This window comes from Alexandromys fortis, unplaced genomic scaffold (assembly GCF_014885135.2).
Source record: "Alexandromys fortis isolate MF-2015 unplaced genomic scaffold, M_Fortis_MF-2015_v1.1 scaffold_64, whole genome shotgun sequence".
In the NCBI taxonomy this organism is placed as follows: Eukaryota; Metazoa; Chordata; class Mammalia; order Rodentia; family Cricetidae; genus Alexandromys; species Alexandromys fortis.
The window spans coordinates 925428-947146 of NW_026067976.1; the positions used below are offsets into that span (position 1 = coordinate 925428).

Genomic DNA, 21719 nt, shown 5'->3' on the forward strand with positions numbered 1-21719 from the left:
TGGGAATGGCTCCGTGCAACATTCCACGAGACAGGCTACCAAGAGTGCACAAAATGCCTTTGATGTTCTTGATCAACTCCTTAAAAATCTACCTTCTAGAACAGATTATAAGCTAGGCATGCTCAGGGCAGAACCAGGTGTTAAAAACCAAGACCACCAGTGCGAAGATGGCTAAACAAGAAGAGGTCTGGCAAGAAAAATTTACAATAGAAATCATGGGAGCCATGAGTAGAAAAGCCCAACCCCAACTTTTGGTACTGGCCAATATAGTCAAATGTCTTTGATGACCTGAAGGGAACCAGATACAGTTAAATGTTCTGAGAAAGAAAAAGAAAGAGAGAAAGAAAGAAAAAAAGAAGTAGAATGAGAAAAAAAAAAAGAAGAAAAAAGAAGTAGAATAAATCACAGTTTGAACTGTACTGTTTTCAATGGTCTAATCACTTATGGTTCTGACACTTGTTGGCAGAAGAAATGGATTCATCAAACTGAAGACAGCAGGAAGCTGTCACCATGGAGACCTACCGGGAAAAAGACTTGTATGGGTTCTTAATATGATCAATATGAATCCCGTTTCCAGGCTTTGGTTTATGAGGAATATTTCACAAGACTCGCGCCATGTATGCATCAGAGGACTTGGATGCGAGGAGGTGAGGTTGACTTACTGTGAGTCCCTCTTAAAAGCATTAGATTTCTGCTCTATATAAGAAAACATACATCCTTGGCAGACCCTGACAGGTTAGGAGCCCTCGTCAGAAGAAGAGGTCATTCTTTTCCAAAACTCCTTTCTCACCCCCACAGACAACATTTTAACCAACAGAGTTGAAAATCTGGGAGGAGAGAAGGGGAGCCGTGAGTGAGGGCAGGAGAGCTGGAGTGTGCCTGGGTGGGGTGGGGCGGTCAGTCCAGGCTCCTATCAGACCCGAGAGGTGCTTCAGGCTTCACGCATTTACAGGGAAGACAAGCATCCTTCAGTTGTCATTAAGGTCATCACAGAAAGCAAAACATTTGTCTAGAACTTTACTATCAAAGAAACCTACTACCTCCTTATTTCCCATGCTTGACAGTGAAGTCCAAGTCAAGTTCCTGATTCTTCCCTTGCCCTGAGCAAGCTCTGGCCCATACCCACCAGGTAGTTCCGACAAATTGAGGATATGGGTGTGAATGGTTCCTAGAAGTCAGATGTGAGTCTCATATTAATTCTGAAATTTCCATGACCACATAAAAAGAAAAGAAAGCCTTATCAAACTTAATATACCTAAAATTTTAACCACTTGAGATTTCACTGTAAATCAGTCTCTGATGTTCACTAGACTCTTTTTTTTTTTTTTTTTCCAGTATTCCACTTTCTTAACAAATGGTCGCAGAGACTGGAGAGCAGTTATTAAAGACTCTAAGTATTTCCCAGCACTTTCACTGGGTTGACATGAAAACTCCAAGAAGTATGGTGTTATAGAGAGGCACAGCAATACAGCAGTAGAGTTGGGGACCACATGCAACCCCAAAATACAGGATTTGAAAACTGTAAGAGAAACCAGGAGCCTGGTATCAGAGAGTGTGGCTGCATGGTAGGAAGAGCGGCGGGTCTTCAGAAGGGAAGATGGCGGGAGCTGCAAGGCGTGGATTCTAGAACCTGGCAGCAATACAGTGTCAGGCAGGCCACCTGTGCTCTGCACTTCAAGGAGGGACTGGAGGGTGGTCAGCTCTTCCCAGCATAGTCAGAGCTGTCACAATGGGGAGACACCCTAAGAGGAGGCTGCTGTCTTCATGGCTGGGCACACCAAAAGCGCCTTCATTTTATACCTCAAGTTCCTATGCTTTTTTTTTTTAATTGATTCAGCAGATAGATGTCCAGCCTCTGAAAGTGTATAGGTCCAGGAAACCAGCTGTGACTTGCATAAGTTTGAAGATGTACAAGTTCAATAGCTATAATTTTAGCCACCAATATATAAGCAATATAAAATGAGACTCCATGGTAAAATAACACTCCCTAACACGACGATTTGCATTGCACAGGAAAGCAGAAAGCAATTCTATTCAAAAGCAGTGTTGGATCTTGGAGGCCTGAGATGACCCGTGTAAAGACTCACACGTGCATTAGGGTTGAGACTGGTGTGCCCAGGGTTGGCAAAGCATTCAATGCCTTGCTGGCACTGGTTTCTCTCACACACAGGTACACTAGAGAGGGTTAGGCCTTGAACGGCCCACACTTGTGGCGAGCAGTGGACTGCAGCCTACCTCCCAGGGTCCACAACACCAAGGCTGCTGGCATGAACAGAGCCCTGAATTCATACTCCCTAGCTCTGATAGACAAAGGTGGAGTAAACTCAGCCTCCACATCTCCCACACAATCTAAATCTTCCCCTTCGGCCCCAAACCCAGAAAGACCTCGCCTCCTCAGCAAGGAACAGTATGACTTTTCCTTGATCTGCAGTCCTACGCAGTGCTCAGTGTCTAGTTTGAGTCAGGGGCAAAAAAATCCTTGTCAATAATATTAAAACAAAGGCGTGTATGTGACACTGAGCGCTGCAGAGGACCGCCCACGGAGAACTCGAACAAGCAGACATGTCTTTCCCAACAGGCAAGAAACACGAAATAGATGACAAAGACAAATCACTGTGACAAAATGAATGACCCCGGAGGAAGTCTGTGATATGTAAAATAAGACAGAAAGACAGTGACAGGAACTCACGTGAAGTCTATGATGCAGACTCGGAGGCAGAGGATGAAATGTTTACCAGAAGCTCACCACATACTGACGAAGGACACAACCCAAGAAGAAAACTTGGACGACCGTGAATAGGTAAGTAAGCATTGAGTGTGGGTGCAGCCAAGCTCATACTGGACATAAACAACAGGTCAATCCAGATACACAAACAGCAGACGGTGTGAACAGTTTCATCAACAGACATCGTCCAGGCCCCCGACCCTGAAAAAAAAAAATCTACAAAGAAACTTCAGGATGAATTATGCTAGGGCTCAAACAGACTTTATAAGGAACTGTAGGACATCTGACCCAAGAGCTGAGGAATTCTTCCCGTAATTGTCACCCCAAGAACCACATTTCAAACCACAGAGCAACTGTTCCCCAAGTACCAAGAAAGTGAATTCTTTGTATCTTATCGGCTCATAACGGGGGAAAAAATATTAGAAGCCAAGAAGAGAAAACACAGAAACGATATATACAGAGATGGGACGTACTTTTCAACAACCAGGGATCATGGAAGGAATTGAAACTTAAAATATATAAAGAACTAAAAAAAGAAATCAAAATAATAAACAATCCAACCCATAAATGGGGAAGCAAACTGCTTGGAGTCTTCTCTGAAGTAGAAACAACTAATAAACACATGTTCAACATCTTTAGCCATTAGGGAAACGTCAATCAAAAGCACGGCGAGATTCCATCTTACCTTAATCAGAATGGCTCCCTTCAAGAAAACAGGCAACAAGGTTGGCAGCAACACAGAAGGAAGACAATAAGCCCTCACTAGCTGTTGGTGAGACTGTAAAGTAGTCCAGCTCGTAAGAAAATCAGCCTGGAGGTTCCTCAAAGAAAGTGACAGCAGCAAGACCTACTCTGCCGCTCCAGTCTGCGCTCTATGCGTTAGACCCCAGTTCTCGAGCTTCGGGCAAGGGGCTGGAGGTTGAGGACACACACGCAGAGACAGACCGACACGCAGACCTTTAAACATTGATACCAAAAGCCCCCCTTTATTAGCACCGTGGAGGCTTAAATACACTGCAGTCAAAGGCCGACAGGTGAAAATCCCATCCTCTGATCCTCTAAGCTAGGCACAGCTTCTGGTAACTTTAATTAGAAGGTTCTAGGAGGGAAGAGCAGCTGAAGCCAGGACTCATTAGTCCCAACACTACCCGGCCTTGGGCGTACACATGAAGTGTCTCCATCAGCGTATTACAGAGATTCTTTCACACCTACTTTTACTACTGGATATAGCCAAGTCACAGAACCTACCCTGATGCCTACCCACAGATCGGGAAAATGTGATGTACTGATAACCGACAATTGCCAACCATAAAGAAGACAATGAACATCTGCAGCAAAATGAGTGACCCTGGAGGAGTTTTGTGTGGCAAAATAAGCAAGACACTGAAAGACAATGCAAGACCTCCCAGTGCAATCTAAACCACAGACCCAGAAGCAGAGGAAGTGCATTTACCAGACGCTTGGGAGACAACTAGCCAAAGGATATCAAATTTCGGTTAAGCAGAAAGAGTAAGTTTCTGAGCTCTCCTGTATGGCTTGGTGATGTGGTGTATCTATTATATACTGAAAATCAGTGTTTGCATCCAAACTGATCTGTGAGGCGATAGGTGAACATGTACATATAAATCACCATGCAATGCCCACATATATCAATTATGTTCATAATTATTATTTGTCAGTTCAGTTAAAAAAATACAGGCTGGAGAGATGGCTCAGTGGTTAAGAGCATTGTCTGCTCTTCCAAAGGTCCTGAGTTCAATTCCTGGCAACCACATGGTGGCTCACAACCATCTGTAATGAGGTCTGGTGCCCTCTTCTGGCCTGCAGACATACACACAGACAGAATATTGTATGCATAATAAATAAATATTTAAAAAAAAATACAAGCCTAGGGGCTGGAGAGATGGCTCAGTGGTTAAGAGCATTGCCTGCTCTTCCAAAGGTCCTGGGTTCAATTGCCAGCAACCACATCGTGGCTCACAGCCATCTGGAATGAGGTCTGGTGCCCTCTTCTGGCCTGCAGACATACACACAGACAGAATATTGCATACATAATAAATAAATAAATATAAAAAAAATACAAGCCTACAATGGAAAGCTTACAGCGATTCTACGTCCTGCTCACCCCACTCCCCACGCTGCCCCCACATCACCCCTCACAGCTGGAAACGGAGAACTACTAGGCCACTTACCCCTTACCTGTCAATGAACTGATCGATGATGACCATGTCACCAGGCTGGATCTCCTCTCTCAAGGACCCGCAGGCTGTGGTCACTATGACATGTGTACAACCCTCTTCCTTCAAAGCCCAGATGTTGGCCTGGTAGTTGACTTTCGAGGGCATGATGGTATGCTGTCTCCCATGTCTACGGAAGGAGATGGCAGGGGGACATCAGCCACCAGGACAGGGCATCTTCAGTCACAAGGAAACAGCGACCCCGCCCACCCCTTCAGCCTACCGGAGTAAACTATGAAAACTGTTCAACCTAGGAGCTCCTGCTGCCTTGGATAGCAGACCAGCTCTTTCATGGCTAGTGCTATAGGCTGAACGAAATCAAAGTTCTTTTTGGTGTTGTTTGTTTGTTTGTTTTGAGACAGGGATTCTGTGTAGCCCTGGCTATCCTGGAACTTCTTCTGCACACCAGGATGGCCTCAAACTTAGCAGGTCTGCCTGCCTCTGTCTCCCGAGTGCTGGGATTAAAGGTATGCACCATGGCCCAGCCCTGAGTCAAAGTTCTTGAATTGTAGCTCTAACCCCAACCTGGACCACAGGGTTTGCTGTGTACTTAAAGACAGGGTTCTTTGTGTTTTTTTTTTTTTTTTTTTTTTAAGAAAAATTTACTTAGATTGATTTTTCAATGAACAATGTATTGATTTTTCAATTGAACAATAGTTCAATATAATGTCAGTTTTCAATGGGAAAACCCTTGGTCCCACTGACACTTGGGAATGCTACAGAGCTACTACTTTGCTCAGGAAGTAGTAAAGACAGGAAGGGAAAGCACAGCTTTCTAGAAGCATGGCAGCATAAACCACAGGTCCAGAAGCCACAGCTTTTCTACTGAACATGGCAGGGACATTTCTTAGCTGATAACAGAAAAGAGAAATGGGGAACAAGACTTGGGGACACCAAATGGAGCACTGTAGTAGGCACTGTAACAACAGTGGACAAAAAGGGTTTTAAGAAGAGCTGTAGAAAAGGGAACTGGGGGGGGGGGCTGGAGAGATGGCTCAGAGGTTAAGAGCATTGTCTGCTCTTCCAAAGGTCCTGAGTTCAATTCCCAGCAACCATATGGTGGCTCACAACCATCTGTAATGAGGTCTGGCGCCCTCTTCTGGCCTTTAGGCATACACGCAAAACAGAATATTGTATACATAATAAATAAATTAAAAAGAAAAGGGAACTGGGGGGCGGTAGTGGCACACACCCTTTATCTAAACTACCTCTGACGTCTCCATGAGGAGGATGGGGCCCCACCATGACTACGATAACACCGCTAAGCTAAAAACACCTAAGAACTGCCTTTGAACTACAAACTGCTCAGAATAATCTGAGGTGGCTAGCTGAGATGACTCAGCTTAACAGACTACTCTAGCCAGGACTCGAGACACACCCTACATTTTCCCATTATGCAAAGACTGGACAAAAAAATAATACAGCTACCTCTCCCAGGACTTGACAATTAACCCACATTTTTCTTTTCAGGATCCCCTAAAGATACCATTGCCCCCAGACAGTAGGAAGTAAATTTTAAGAACACGATGTCCACATACTCCCAAGAGGTGGGGTAGGTGGTTTTTGGTCATTCAATGGATTATAGGTATTTGTCATTGTTTAGGGAGGCTAGTTACAAGTTATTATTGGGGTAATGGTCAGAAAAAAGCTAAACAAAGAAAGTTAGATTCATTAAGATGGTATGCACATCACACCTATGACAAGCCCCATGAAGAATTATTACTAAACACATCAAAAGGGGCTATGAGATCTCCCACAACTCCCAGGGAACCAAATCCTTGATCTCAGAGATCTAGCTTCCAGAGCTGCAAGAAACCATTTTCTATTTATTTAGGCCTTCCTCCCTGGCCTTCAAGCCCTTGACTTCTTCCGGTCTTAGCTCCAATGTCAAAAAGCATCTACCTTAGTCACTGCATTTACGCCATACCTAACTACCACACTCATGTTTACTCTGTCTATGTCTATTGGGTGCCCATCTCTACAACTATAATTTGCCCCCACGATGAAGTAAGTCCTTGTGTGTAAGGAGTTCGCTTCATTGGAAAAACACATGCATTTGGTTGAAATTATTTATGCACTTGAAACACATAAGCATGAACCTGCGTATCCACACCCGTGGGGGAAACTCCAGTCAACAGCTGTAAAGTGTTTCATTTCTAAAATTAATTTTAAAATTCACATTGGTCACATGGCTTCCTTATGTTCTTATAGGCAACATTTCACAGAGCAGCGTACAATTATCTGGGCCCCCTGAAAACTAGGACATGGGATGTTCTAGCACAGAGTTGCCTCAGTCGAGAGTTCATTTATTGACCTCCGATAAAGCAGAAACGCACCGGCAGCTATGTCACACAGCCTTACTTTGTGGGAATATCTCCAAGCATTGAAGTAAAGACTTTGGGCTTTGGAGTGTGGCCGTTTGGGTTCAAAGCTCTCTTAGATACCTGCCCTGAAGTTACCCAACCCACTCAGAGCTCGGATTTCCCCCTCATGAGTAAAACCTAATGAAGTATCGACCTGCTCCTCAGAGCTGTTAAGTGCGACCTCACTATCATCCTGTGTTTAAAAAGAATCTGTGATGTCTTCTCTTGATAGCAAACTGTGACACACAGACACTAAGATTTCCACCCTGAGTTCACAGACAGCCTCTGAGAGAGCAGAAGCCCTTACCATACAGAGATGCATGTATTTTCCTGGGACTGGCCTCTAAAGCACTCAGCAGGTTTTCCAGAAGAAATTAAACATCTGTGTAATTTAAAAAACTGTTTTTTCCCCAAGCTTGAAAAAAACAAACACCAACCAACCAACCAAAATACCAGGCATTTCTCTAGCAATGACTACAGGCCAAGGACGGAGACTTGTAAAAAGGACTGCTTAAAACTACATTTTAGTTTTGCTGGCTCCCAAGAACCAATTTTCCACATGACTGTGGCGGACAAAACTTTGTTAAGTCCGCCTTTCATGTCCTATATAATCCACATATCTCATATGGGTCAGCCTGAGACTTGATCCCCTACACTAGACCATGTACGGCTTTTAGAAGTCCCTCCTGTGACTAGGTAGCTCCTTGCTGGCAGGAGAACCTGCTTGCTGTTGCATTAACTGCAGTGGTGGCCACTTGTGGTCAGGGGACTTTCTAACTATGCTGCTTTCTGTGCAGCAGCTGACGCCACTAACCCTGTTTAGGGAACAAGGGTATAAGCACAAGAGGTAATCCGGGTTAGTTCAGGGACCGAGACCTCCTCCCCGAAAAACGTAACTGCTACTGGATAAGGCTTCGTCATGAACAAAACATCTGATTTATCTGATAATTGGGAGAAAGAAAATTACCAAAGAAAATACTGGAGCTTCTGTGTCAGACAACCGATCCATTTTCCACACACAAGTGAGGAAAGAGATCCTTGACCTCCTAAATATTTATAATCCAAGCTTGGCTCAGAGCCATCTCAGGAAATAAAGGGACTGCTATGTTCTGACTCTACGGACACCTATCTCACACCTACATCAGCACCTATTTCTGGACTTTAAGTTTAAAGTCTCCTGTGGTAGTAATATTAAACAACAACAACAACAAAACTTAATACGTTACCTTGCAAGAAGTACACAATCAACATTCTTTATCTTCCCCAGAATTAAGGCGTCGGACGGCTTCGTGCAATAAAAAATAAACAGCCGCAGTTTAGTATTTTTAAACCATGTACAATCAGTTCGTTAAACCACAACAAACTGGTGGGAATCTGGCGTTTGAAGACACAGTTTAGGGAAGGAGTTTATACTCCTCACCATTATCAGCCAGAAGTAGTGACCGAGCTCTCGGCCAGCACGGACTCCGCAAGTGTTCCGGGACCCTCTGATGGGGGCCCGATCAGACTGACACGTGTCAGGGGGCATTTGGAAGGTTTCGGAAATGTTATGAGTCAAAAGCTGAAAGGAGAGGAGAGGGCTGTGGGGCACCAAGAGCTGAGTGATGGAACCACCTGCTTATGGTAACCAGGCTTCAAGATGGCCACGGGGACGAGGTGAAGTCACAGGGAAAACCCCAGAGCGAACATTATTAAGGAAGCCCGAGAGGCTAAGGGTGAGGTGGGAAAGGACTTGGAAAACCCCAGGTCAGGCTAAGAACTTAGCTGACAAGGAGGGTTGGGCAGGGATGCAAGTTCTCAGAGGGACAAATGCCAGCCAGTGTTTGGAAGAGGCAATGTGGGGTTACGAATGGAGATAACTCACCCACCTGGCCGGGTCGAAAAATAAGCAGCCTTCCCTAGATTCCATGTCTTCCCAATCCTAACATGTGTCCCTGATCCCAGAACTCATCCGGGTCAGAAAATGTCACCTCATACAGAGTCCTTATGCTACCAGCCACCAGCCCGGGCTAAGTCACCATGGTATGACCAGGGCTCTAAATTACACACATATTTGAATTTAAAATGAGCATCTTGACTTCTAGCAATGCAAACCCGAGATGCCGCCCGGTGTGTGTGAAAGCTGTGTCATCAAAACAGCAGCCTTGGGCACCCTTCGACAACTCAGCAAGTGAACCCGGCGGCAGCATCGCTGGCCCTCTGTCTGGGCCAGTCTTTAGGTTGTCCACACAAAACCAACTGTTCTTGACTTAAAAAAAAAAAAAGAAAGAAAAGAAAAACCAAAAAAAAAAAAAAAACAAAAAAAACAAACCAAGCGAGGAATAAGCCATGCCAAAGCCAACACTCGGTTGGCTGGACACTGACCTTGCCAAACGGAGTATCCACATATTTTTCAGTCCTTCCTTCTAAAATTTCTGGATCATCCAAGCCTGTTCCACCAATTATCCCAATCTAAGGGAGAAAAGAGAAAAAGAGTAGGTTGTCATATCTGCTTCATTTTAAGGAACTATATTTAGCCATACCCACAGGCCCTTTTCCACTCCTACCAAACCCCAAAAGAAAGCGGTTCTGAAAATGACCGGCGAACAGTAAACACTTAAAAGCCCTCTACTAAAGAGAAATAAAGAATCAAAACAGAAAACCTCAAGCAAAACAACAAAACCTGATGGTCTTTTCGATTTGAGAAATAGCCAGACTTAGTTAGGCCTCTATTCTCAACCACGTCGTTATTTACTCCCAACATAAAGTTGCTTTTAGGTTAGAAATTGAGCCCAAACATCTCTGGAGAAAGAGCTTGTCTGACCAAGGTTGTTTCTTTCCCATATTTACTATGGTGTAAAGAACGCGTGATACAAAAACTTAGGTCTGTTTATTTGGTAATGGTTCCTTTTTACTACACCACCATAAAAATAAAAGAAGTTTTTTTTCTGTGCCACCACGGTCGCGGAACTGGGAGGAAATGCAGGCAGGAGATGAGCGACAGGACAAGCCCTCGCTCGTGTGTGTCCTTACTAAGTCAGACAGCTGTTCATGCGCACACATGTACAGCAGACAGTAGCTCACACACCACACAATTCAGATGTGCATAAAAATAAGTGATTCGAAAGCAGTTCTAATTTTTAAGGCCAAGCATTTTATTTCAGTTTCCTGATTATCTAGAAACCCATGCTCTTGGAAAAAGTAGAGAAAAAAAGTTAATTAAGAATTGATCTAGGGGGGGCTGGAGAGATGGCTCAGTGGTTAAGAGCACTGGCTGTTCTTCCAGAGGTTATGAGTTCAATTCCCAGCAACCGCATAGTGGCTCACAACCATCTGTAATGAGATCCGGTGCCCTCTTCTGGCACGTGGGCATACATGGAAGCAGAATGTTGTATACATAATAAATAAATAAATCTTTAAAAAAAAAAAAGAATTGATCTAGGGTCAGAGAGACGGCAGAGCAACTAAGAGGGTTCCCAGCAACCACATGGTGGCTCACAACCGTCTGTAACTCCAGCTCCAGGAGATCCGACACCTTCTTTCGACCTCTGAGGACATATGTGGTATAGAGACACATGTGCAGGCAAGACACCAATGCATATAAAAGATAAATATGAAAAAACTGAGTTGATCTGATTTGAAGTCTGGGAAACAAACAGGAACAAATACAAAGACAAACAGTAAAGTCTTCACATAAAAAATTAAGCAACCTAAGGCTGAAGAGATGGCTCAGAGGTTAAGAACACTGGCTGCTCTTCCTGAGGTCCTGAGTTCAATTCCCAGCAGTCACATGATGGCTCACAGCCATCTATAAATGAGATCTGGTGCCCTCTTCTGGTGTGCAGGCAGAATACTGCATACACAATAAACACACAAATATTTTTTAAAAAAAAACCTTAACATTATCATTAGGAAGTTTTTCCTGTGTGGACCTCCTATAGGAACTAGAATTTAAACAGGTCAATGGCTGGGTATAATGTGGGGCTTAAGGAGACACGTTATGGAGAACAATCCCAGCACCTCATAAAACGAAAAGGTACAAACATATTGTCACCGGGTCAAATTTCTACAAAGTAAAACAGAACCTTCTAACTCCAGAAAAGAAAGTTCCAAAATAAAGAATTTGTGAGATTTAGCTATAGAAAAGCAGGCCGACTTTCACTTCCTGGTAGCTAAGACAGTTGACATTGGTGCCACCTTGTGGTACATTACTGAAATTACAACAGGTTTTGTATTTCACATCAACTAAACACTATAGGTAAAAAAAAACTACCTGATACATTGGTATTTCAAATCAACAACATTTATTTGTTCAATACACTTAAGTTACGTAAATTCTTCAGTTCAACACACACACACACACACACACACACTTAAATCATTATGCTTTACAAAGCCCTAGCACTTCTGCTGGTGTGGCCTCTCCACTTGATCTTTACATAGCTGGGCCAGCAGACTGTCCATCCCACGTCCTCACAGTGGGCAAGAGAAAGAGCAGCATATGAAATGACCATCACCCGACTCTTCAGGAATTTAGCTACTTGATGCACAAAGGGGGCTAGAAGGCAGAAGGACCCAAAGTAGATGGCTGTCTTTCTTCAGCTGTATAGGGAGTTTGCGGCCAGCCTGAGCTACACAACATGAAATGAAAACCATCAAACAAATAAAAACTTTCAGACCTTTTACTTAGGACCACTTTGCTCCATCCTTTCAAGATGCTCTGTGGGCCACAGCACCTCAGATTCTGAGGCAACACTGACCCTTCAGACTTGAAGGTAAAACAGACCTCGTTTTGTTGTGCAGTCGCCCTCAGTGTGAAGCCAGGCTAGCAAGGCAGGAAAGCAGCAACCGGAACAGGCTGCCTCCTGCAACTCACCCGCCTTTAGTGAGCAGCCTGAACTGCAGTCCAAACCCACCCGGCTGCATGATGTCCTTGCGCTAGGTCGCTGGCAGCTCAGCCCTCAGCAAGAAGTGACAGTATCAGAACACAGTCTACAGACAAGCCCAGCCCGTCATTCAGCTGGCTCACACTGTTCATGGAAACCTACACCTCACAGGGAACCAGAGTGGCAATTGAATACAACTGTGATGAGAACCTTGCGGTTCAATATGTGGCCAATGTCACCACCTGCTGGCCGTACAGGCAAAGTACACCTTGACGATGCTCCCAAGTACAACTCAGGCTAGTGCCGTGTTTCATGGGCCCCTGGTTTTCACAGCCACTCTTTCAGACAGGCCCCATGGTATCAGCCCCACTTTACAACTGACGGAAGAGAAGCACCACCGTTTTCCAACGTAAGCACTGTGTGCTAACTCCCAGTATCCTCTGGGTTTTTCCAGGAGCTCAGTCTACAGAAAGAGTCGTTGTCTCTATGACATAAAGAAATGGTTTCTTTGGTCAAGTCAAGCTTTGGCCCAAAGAGACAGAGCATACTATAAAACACACCACACAGACCCCCTGGATAGCCAGCTGAGCATCTAAGGCGGTGGTTCTCAAACTTCCTGACACTGTGACCCTTAATACAGTTCCTCATGTTGTGGTGACCTTCAACCATAAGATTACTACTTCCTTGCTACTTCATAACTGTAGTTTTGCTATTACTCTGAATCGTAATATAAATATCTGATATGCAACCCCAGGGGTCATGACCCACAGGTCGAGAAGCACTGGTACAATCCCTCATCTGGGATTTCAGTCCCGCAGCTCTGGTTACCACCAGCAAATATGACAGGTGCTGCTGACTGAAGCCTTCACCACTGCACCAAGCCAGCTATGTGTGTGGTCTTGTATGACCCTCCATAGAACCCAGGAAGTCCAGATTCATGGGGACAAAGAGGTCAAATGTCTCAGCCTGGCAGGTCTCTACAAAACCTGCAAAACGAACCAAAGCGATCACGTCATGGGTAGCTCTACCTCTGGGCCAAATTGTGCCCCAGTCCGAATTTATATGCAGATGTTGCGATGCTCAGTGCTTTGGTGATTATATTTGGAGAGAGGGGAAATCTAAATTGAATAAAACAAAACAAACAGACAAACAAAAAACACCGTGTACTTACAAGAACTGTCAGTTACACCCAGAAGGAAGACCATGAGAGGCCTGGGAACTAGAGTGCTCAGAAAAAGAGGCCATTCCTAGTTTAAAGATTCTACAATGCTGATGGAATGATAGACCTTCTGTATTGTAAAGTGTTTATCTAATTATTCTTTACCAATAAAAAAATCGCGAGTCAGGTACTGGGTTAAGAATCTGAATGATCAAAGAAGCTGTGGAGAAGCTATCAGTGACCTCCGACCTCTTCTGTGCCCTCCTCAAAAAGGTCCCAGACCCCTCTAAGCCCTGCCTCATTCTTCAGTCCTCCTGAACCTCTATGGTTAATTTTGGCCAGCTAGTGGCTAGCTCTGCCCTCTGACTCAAAACCAACTTTATCGTCAGAATGCAATCAAAACATTGTGCAGCTGTAAAGAGCTGGAATGTTGCAGATTCGGAGTTAAATTTCAGCCCACACCTTTGGTTCTCTTGCTCACCTGTGCCTTACCGGATACCCAAGCTACCAGCAGCCTTCTGGAATCTATTCATTCAGCAGACCACCATGTTCTACCAGTTCGAAGCTAAAAAACGTCAGATAGACTCTGAGAGACTTTCTGCTCTGCTGTGAGAGGTCGAATCTGAGCTCCCACCAAAGGATTCTTTTAAAAATGCCTTGATTTATGTCTTCATTTTATTCTATACTGAAATAAACTTCACAAAACCATTTATACATTTTCTTTGGGGCAACTTGAACCCATGTTCTTAGGACACAGCTCAGCTTACTTCAAATATCATATATTCTTTAAGGATTTTTTTATGTCAAAATAAGTGGAAAACATGGCCATCCAAAATCCACGGAGGGTTACCACAGAAAAAACCCAACGCTCTTGGCACATTATCTAAGACAAGTAGCCTCCAGTACTTGGTACTGAGGCAGTGCCCGTTGCTCAGGCTTTCCTGCCTGCCGAGCTCCGTTGAGGCCATCCTAGGAACCTAATCCTGGTTTTAGAGTCTGAGAAGCAAGGATGGCCTGGACCATCAAAACAGCCTTGACTTTAATGTCCCAAGCCTCTAGTCATCCCGACGACATGCATTTCCCCCTGAAATCAGCTACTAGTTTCTGAGGAGCCTTTTCCTCAAAACTCATTCTTCTCACCCCAAGTCTCCTTTGCTTGTGGAACCAGGACATGGCCTAAGTTCCTCGCTACTCAGATGATGGTTATCAGTAGCTCCAAATGTCCAAAGTCAGGTCCCAAACTGCGGGGGTTCTGATCAGTAGGCAAGCCATACACTGTATTTAAGCCTGCGGGTTGTTTCTAGTGTGTGGCTCTGCTCAAAACACAAATTACTAAAATGTGAGCCAGCTGAGGATGGCCGGCTTTAAAATGACCCCTTCGCTACTTGGCCAGCTTTCTGTCAGTGGGAGACAAACATGTAAGAAAACCCAACCTTGAGGAGAAGTTTACTTTGGCTCTAAGTTTTAGTCTGTGTCAGCTGGCCCCATGGCTGAGCTCGTGGTGAGGTGGAGTATTTAGATGCAGGGGACAGATTCGAGCTGCTCAAACCAAGGCAGCAAGGAAGCAAAATGGGAAGGTCTGTAGTTCCAATGCCCGCGGTAGCAGCATGCCTTCCATGACTTAATTTCCAGAACAAGGCTGGCCTCCTATGCGCTCTATCTCCATAACAGGCTGTAACCTTTATCAAGAGGCGTCAAGAGAGATATTTAGGAGCCAAACTACAAGAGCCCCCCCCCCTTACACCGCAGCCCTCAGAACCTATAAACATTAATCCATATAAATAAATCAAGATGAGAGGGGACACCACCCTGAACTATCTGGATGGGTCCTAAATGGATGTCAGAGGGTTCCAATAACAGGAAGTCAAGAGGGAGAAGGTCACGTGATGAGGAGATTGTGACTGTAGGTCTAGTAGACAAGTCTCTAGAAGCTATAGAGCCAACGAGTTCTTCCTACCTGAGATCCTGCAAGAGGAGCCAGCCCTACGGACTTCTTGATCTAAGACTCACTATGGACTTGTGGCCCCTAGAACTATGAGAACAATACATTGTCATTTGAAGGCACTCAGCTCGAACTAATTCTCCTTGCAGCCACAGTGAAGGAACACAATGAGAAGGAACCACCTCCGCACTTTCCAAAGTTCCCTGATGTCAGTAATGTCAATAAGGGGACATCCAATCTCCTGGGCTGGTTAGCACCACATTGCTGGGCCACAAATTTACAGTTCAGCAGGACTGGACCAAGGCCCAGGACTCTGCATTTCTGACAAGGTGTCAGATGAAACAGACACACTGCATGGCTTTGAAAACCACTGAGGTTGCCGCGTGGTGGTGGCGCACACCTTTGATCCCAGCACTCAGGAGGCAGAGACAGGTGGATCTCTGTGAGTTTGAGACCAGCCTGCTCTACAAGAGCTAGTTCCAGGACAGGCTCCAAAAGCTACAGAGAAACCCTATCTTGAAACAAAACAAAACAAAAACAAAAACAAAAAAAGAAAGAAAAAGAAAAGGGGGAACAAAAAGAGAAAACGACTGAGGTACAGATTAGAATACAGTTAAAGCCACAGCTAAGGATCTGGGGACCATCACATTCAAATACTTACTAGTCTGCTTTCTCAGCTCTTCCTATATGGGCCAGGTTTTTAATTACCTTATGGAACCAGCATGGAAGTCAAATGCACTACTGCATCCTAACAATTCCTGCTCCCTACTCTACCAAGACCAGCAGAGCACACCAGAAGTAACTTCCTCAAGGCAACTCAGGCTCCCTATTTCCCTGCTTTTCTTTGCAGGCAGGTCCTCCAGGCAGACTCTCAGGCAGTGGCCCAGGAGGCTTTAACCAAATACGAACTAGCTTTCCTGGGGGCATCTGAAGAACCTGCAATGGTTGCCACAGTGACAGCGAGGAGACAGCGTTGGCACTTTGTGGGGAGGGGGTGAGGATGAATTCTGTGTGCTGCAGAGCTTAGGACAGAAGAACTGTGCCACCCACGCTCGGGACGGCTCAAAGGAGAGCCATCTTCCAACCTAGGACACTTGACTTGGTATCACTGTCTGAAGCCCACTAGTGATCTCCAGAGGGGGCCATATTCTCTCTCCACCTCTCTAATGCGACTAACATTATTCCCTAATCTCCCGGAGTGGAAGCTAGCCAGAGGCATTACAGATCACCAAAGCAGCTCTCCAGCCCCCTCCCCCCCCCTGGATACCAAAGATCTGCTTTGCCTTCCGTACAGTCAAGCATTCCACCAGCACACGGCTGAAGATGGACATTGTTCCCCTAAAGTCTTACACAAAGGCAGCTATTGTCTAGGGCGGCTTCACGGGGCATGCACACATGCAGGGACCATTAAGACAGTCTCCATTATTTTCTACTCTCCCCAAACCTGGATGCCCCAGCAGCTACCCTGTCACCAAGGTAAAGAGGCCCCTCATAGCCCTTGCTTTAACCCTGATCAGAAAAGTCAATGGGAGGAATCTTGAAATTACCCTCCCTGCTTTTGTTTGATTCCTCGGCACCTTTGGGGCTGGAATTCAGACACAGAAGCCACCCCCTCCCTCTTGCTATTCTCCCCACATTGCACCTCCATTCTGCCTGCAGAGCCTCACCACTTCTATGGCTGCCAGCTGAGACTGGAGCACAAGGGCCATGGCTCGTAGCCAGATGTAGTCCCTGGTCCAGTACAGGCCATTCTGTACGGAGCAGCCAGGCAACCACTTCAAAATATAAACCAGATGCTACCACTCTCCTCAGAGTCCTTAAGTGGCTTCCACAGCATTTAGGATCAAATCTGAAATCTTCTTTTACTTTGGAATAGGGTCTTACTAGGCAGCCACGGTTGGGCGGGAACTCAGTATGCAGACCAGGCTGACTTCCAACTCAGAGATCTGCCTGTGCTGGCCTCTGCCTTGGGGTGCTGGGTTTAAAGGTAATTGTAAATCCAAATTCTTTATCATGGTTTAGATCCCGAAGGCCCACACCCAGAGAATCCTCATAATCACAAGCGCAGGATTTCTATTTCGAGGCCACCATGCCAAGTTCTTCCCCAGACCTTCCCAAGTCCTGGCTAGCCACCACAACCTCAGGTTCTTTAATCACCATTTCAACTACGGGCGTGTCTTCAATGTGTTCAAGTTGCTATTATAATAATCAGACTTAGAAACTTCCTTCTCACCATCTGCAGACCCCGAGGCCAATTCAGTGCCTGGGAGAACCTACTCTTTAGTTCATAGATGGTCTCTTCTATGGCAGAACCATGTGGCCCTAAAAGCCCGATGCCTTTCACAATGATGCTACTGCCATCCGGGAGGCTCTATGATCATGACTTAATAGCCTCCAACCACCCCATCTCCTCAAACAACCATAGTAGCGGCAGAGCTTAAACACCACGCCCTAAAGGCTGTTTTGGCCCCCTTCCATGACTCTTACTAGCTCCATCCTATCAATCTCCCAGCCACAATACAAGACACACTTAGAAACATTGTTTCACTCAAATACGATGTCTTCTAGGGCTTGACAGGTTTTCAATGAAGTATTTGTGGGTAGGATTCTGCCAGTAGACAGGTTTCACAGAGGTACCGAACATTATCCTGTCCATACAAAACCAGTGGCTTTCCACCTACATGCTCTAATCTCTTAAACCGAGGGTAATAGTTCCATTTTACAAAAGAAGGTCCCAGGGCTGGCAATAATGATACAAGAACTGGCTGGTTGTGCGACGTGCTCTTGTATTTAAACCTAGCAACTCTTAAAGTAGGTGTGATCAGCTCTAAGAGACCACACTGCTGACAGAGGGAGGTACTGGAATGGGAGGCTGGATCTTTTTTTTTTTTTTTTTTTGGCCCTCAACACAGAAGTGAGAACACTCCTACGGTTGTACCTAATCCAACTGTTGCGTCTCGGTAACAGACGAAATGGCCCAGTGAGTCAGGCAGCATGCCACCAGCCAGGCACAAACGTGCCTCCTACACCTGCACTTGGAGAATGCTCAGTGGTTTTTGCGAAGGTGGCCTGTGTAGACACCCAGCCCACGCTCTCTGTTTCCTAAGGTAGAGTGCCCTCTTCACCCACAAAGTAAAGCAACAGAGACAATGTTTCAAGTCTGAGAACTGTCTCACATCTACTTGATGAGAAGGCCAGATTTTAGGTCTGTTGTTAACTAGGCCCGGTTTTGTTGTGGGATATTCAATCACACTGTGAACCCTGGGCTTACCTTTGCATTAATTAAATAAAATTAACCTTGCATTAATTAAATAAATTCAACCTTGGGTTAGGAGGCGGAGCCAGCAACTAGCTAACAGAAAGTCAGAGGAAGTCCGGAAGCTGGAGAGGTGCACAGGAAGTAGTAGGGAGGGACTTCCAGGCAGAACTGAAGGACACTATTTCAGAGATACTGGCAAAGAGGAAAGGGCTCATTGTTCTTCAACATCCCTGAGCCAGCAGGCTTTCATCCCAGCCTCTGAGTCTTGATAAATAGAACGAAATAGATCTGGTTAAAAACTACATTTGGTGGCAGCAGCAGGAGGTGGATCCAGCGGGTCATAAAAGTCCTGCTGGGGCAGGCCAGTGACTGCAGAGTCCCAGTCCCTGGCTAAACCTGCAATAGATTCGGGTGCAGGCACTGTGCCAGTGGACTCTCGACCATTCAGGGCCTCAGGTCCACATCTGTACGAACACTATTACCAGATGATATGCAGAGAAAATCGTTTGCGTGGGGTGCTCTGCACATGTTTGCACGTGTCTGGTGTGAAGGTGCACACACATGTATGTGTGTGCGGAGGCCCCAGGTTGACATGGTGTCTCCTGCAGTTAATAGTAATCTGTTTTTCAGCGAGGCAGGCATTCTCACTGAATTGGGATCTCATCAATTTGGCTAGGCCGGCCAGTCTGCAAGTTCCAAGAGACTGCCCACGTCTGCCTCTCTAGTGCCAGGACTGTAGACACTTGCCTCAGCAACCAGCCTTCTCACCTCGCCCCCATGTGGGTGCCGACGATCCAAACTCATGCTCTCACACTTGGTAGCAAGCTCCCCAGAGCACCTCACTTGCCGGTCTTAAGATATGCTTTTTTAATAGGTTATTTTGCTGTGGATAAGGGCACCTCATGTTTTCTAGACGAGATGCTGCTTGAGCTATTTGTAGAATATAGTGCGGGCATCACGAATTCTCACCTGTTCCAGTCTCAAGGAGAGCAACCAGCAGGCATTTCTAGCACCATTTATATCTCTTAAGTTTTATTTCAAAAGCTTGCCAAGTTAAAAAAAAATACACATCATTCAATATTTACATAGCTCTCTCCGCTCTTAAGTGTACCACATCCATTTTACAGGGAAACTGTGTGTCAGACAGAATGCTAACCAGATTAAAGCGAATTCCTTCTGTTGAGATTTGCTAGCCCTTGCACGGGTAGTATTACCCTGACTGGGCTCAGTGTGTGAGAAGCACCAGCCATTCTGGCTTTACTCATATTGTGTGTCAGAGATGAAAAAAAAAAAATACATACATACATATACCCCGGTGAAGTTTCTTGGATTCAGTGCCAAGAAACCCCTTCTTCAGTCAAGGTCAAAGGAATACAGAGTTCAGGGAAAGAGGTAAAGCCTATGATACCTTTGGAAATAATTATCTCCACTCTTAATTCCAGCATTCCCAGCCTCCACTGCAGTAAAATGCCCACTTCATAAATACGTGGGGGACTGTACCTTGCACAAGACCCTTCCTGCTTAGTTCCTGCTGTCGGGAAGCTTTCTATAAACGTACACAATCTTGTAAAAAATGGCAAAAAAGAAAAAAAAAAGGTTGGCCAGTAAGTCAGTAAGTCTGAGCGCAGCATCCTAATGCCTTCCTCTCTTCCTGGGTGGTTCACAGAGCCCTGCAAGGCCCCAGTATAGGAAGCCCAGGTTGGCTGCACCCTAACTGCAGCGATTTGCTTCTTCCAAGGGAATCCAACAGCGCTGCGGGGAATCCAAGAGAAGCCTGGAGAAACCAGTGCACCTCCTGTGCCACCGGCCAAAAAGTCACCAAGTTAGCTGAGTTACCGGCTAATAATAAACAGTCTAGGAAGGACTCAGCCTTTCCCACCAGTTTTCCCGTTCTCTGCAGTTCCACTTCCAATCTCTACTCTTCAGTCAGGATTTATTTAAAAGACCCAGGGGAGGCTCCCAGCAACTCTCAGAACTCTCTTCTGGCCAGCGGTTCCCTGAACACAAGAATCCCCTGTGTAAAGCTCTCTGGGGGCCCGAGGCTACAGAAAATAGCTCGAACTCGCGTGGTGGCAAAGCAGTTTTAAAGACAGAGGCCTCCGGGCGGGGAGCGGCCCTAACACGAGGTCTGCACTCCTTTTCAGTATTTAGACAAGTCTTGGAGCACCCACAGCTCTGCGCTACCGGAGTAAAACAAAGCGAAGAGAAATCTAAGTTTGGAGCGGGGGTGGGGAGCCAGACGCGTGCAAAAGAGCAAGTGTACAGCTCTCCCACGTGGGACGAGTCAAGAGAGCGGAAGCGCAAATCCCGCAAGGCAGGAGGGACAGGAGCCGCAGCCGGGCCACGTGTCAGCTCCCGCCCGGAGCATCTCCAGAGGGGAGTGGTACTGAGGAAGGGCGGTAGCGGGGAGCAGCCCACCCATCGCCCCCCCCCCCACCAGACCACCGGCTACCACCGTGGGTCCGGGATGCAGATGAGTCTAAAGGCTGGGGGACACTGGAGTGCGCTGGGGGCGAATGCCGTGCCCCTGCGCCTCTCCGCCGCCGTGCGGGGGTTGGGGGTGTTCGGGTTGGGGGACACAGCCGGGAGGCGCGGCCGCTGCGGAGGGGCGAGAGGGAACCCGGCAGGGAGGGCCCATCTGCAGCTCGTAGGGTGATCTCACCTTCACCGGCGCGCAGGCGGCGCCCGAGGCCATGTCTGCACCAGGGGAGTCGTCTATGAGCGGGAACGCTGAAGCGGGAGAAGACTGCAGACCCGGCGCCGCGCGGGAGTGAGCAGTGCGGGGGCCCTGGGGCCCTGGCTCCTCCTCTTCCTCCCGGGGAGCGTGGGATTGGCTGCTCTCCTGGTACCCTCCTCCTCAAATCAGGTTCCCGCCTCCCGACCCTTTTGCAGACTTTTGGGGTTCTCTGCGCTTCTCTCTTATCTTGCCGCGTGATGGCGGGTCCTTGATCAAGGTAGAAATGAAGCCACTCAGGACGTGCGTGGCACTTTGTCTTTTAACTCTTTCATAAGAACTCCGTGAGGTGGCGCAGTACTTCAGCTCTGCACTGAATTGACTGCCTCGGTGACCTGGGCTGTAAAACCAGGCTCTGCCGCATTCCAGTCGGGCTTTTGGGTGGGCGAAGGGAAGCTGAAGGGTGCTAGCTGAGATCCCCGCCCCCTGCGCTCT

At 46.4% G+C, this 21719-nt stretch overlaps 1 protein-coding gene across 1 annotated transcript in view; it reads right to left on the reverse strand.

Moving 5' to 3' along the window:
• Mtap (methylthioadenosine phosphorylase) overlaps positions 1-21399 on the reverse strand; it is a 42137-nt gene extending 20738 nt beyond the window's left edge. The window contains exons 1-4 of the mRNA XM_050157397.1: positions 21213-21399; positions 9690-9776; positions 8552-8610; positions 4925-5092 (exon numbers count right to left, since the gene is read on the reverse strand). Coding sequence (XP_050013354.1) covers positions 4925-5092; positions 8552-8610; positions 9690-9776; positions 21213-21245 — 347 coding nt within the window. The 5' untranslated portion in view covers positions 21246-21399. The remainder of the gene's footprint in view (positions 1-4924; positions 5093-8551; positions 8611-9689; positions 9777-21212) is intronic.
• Positions 21400-21719: the final 320 nt, after the last annotated feature.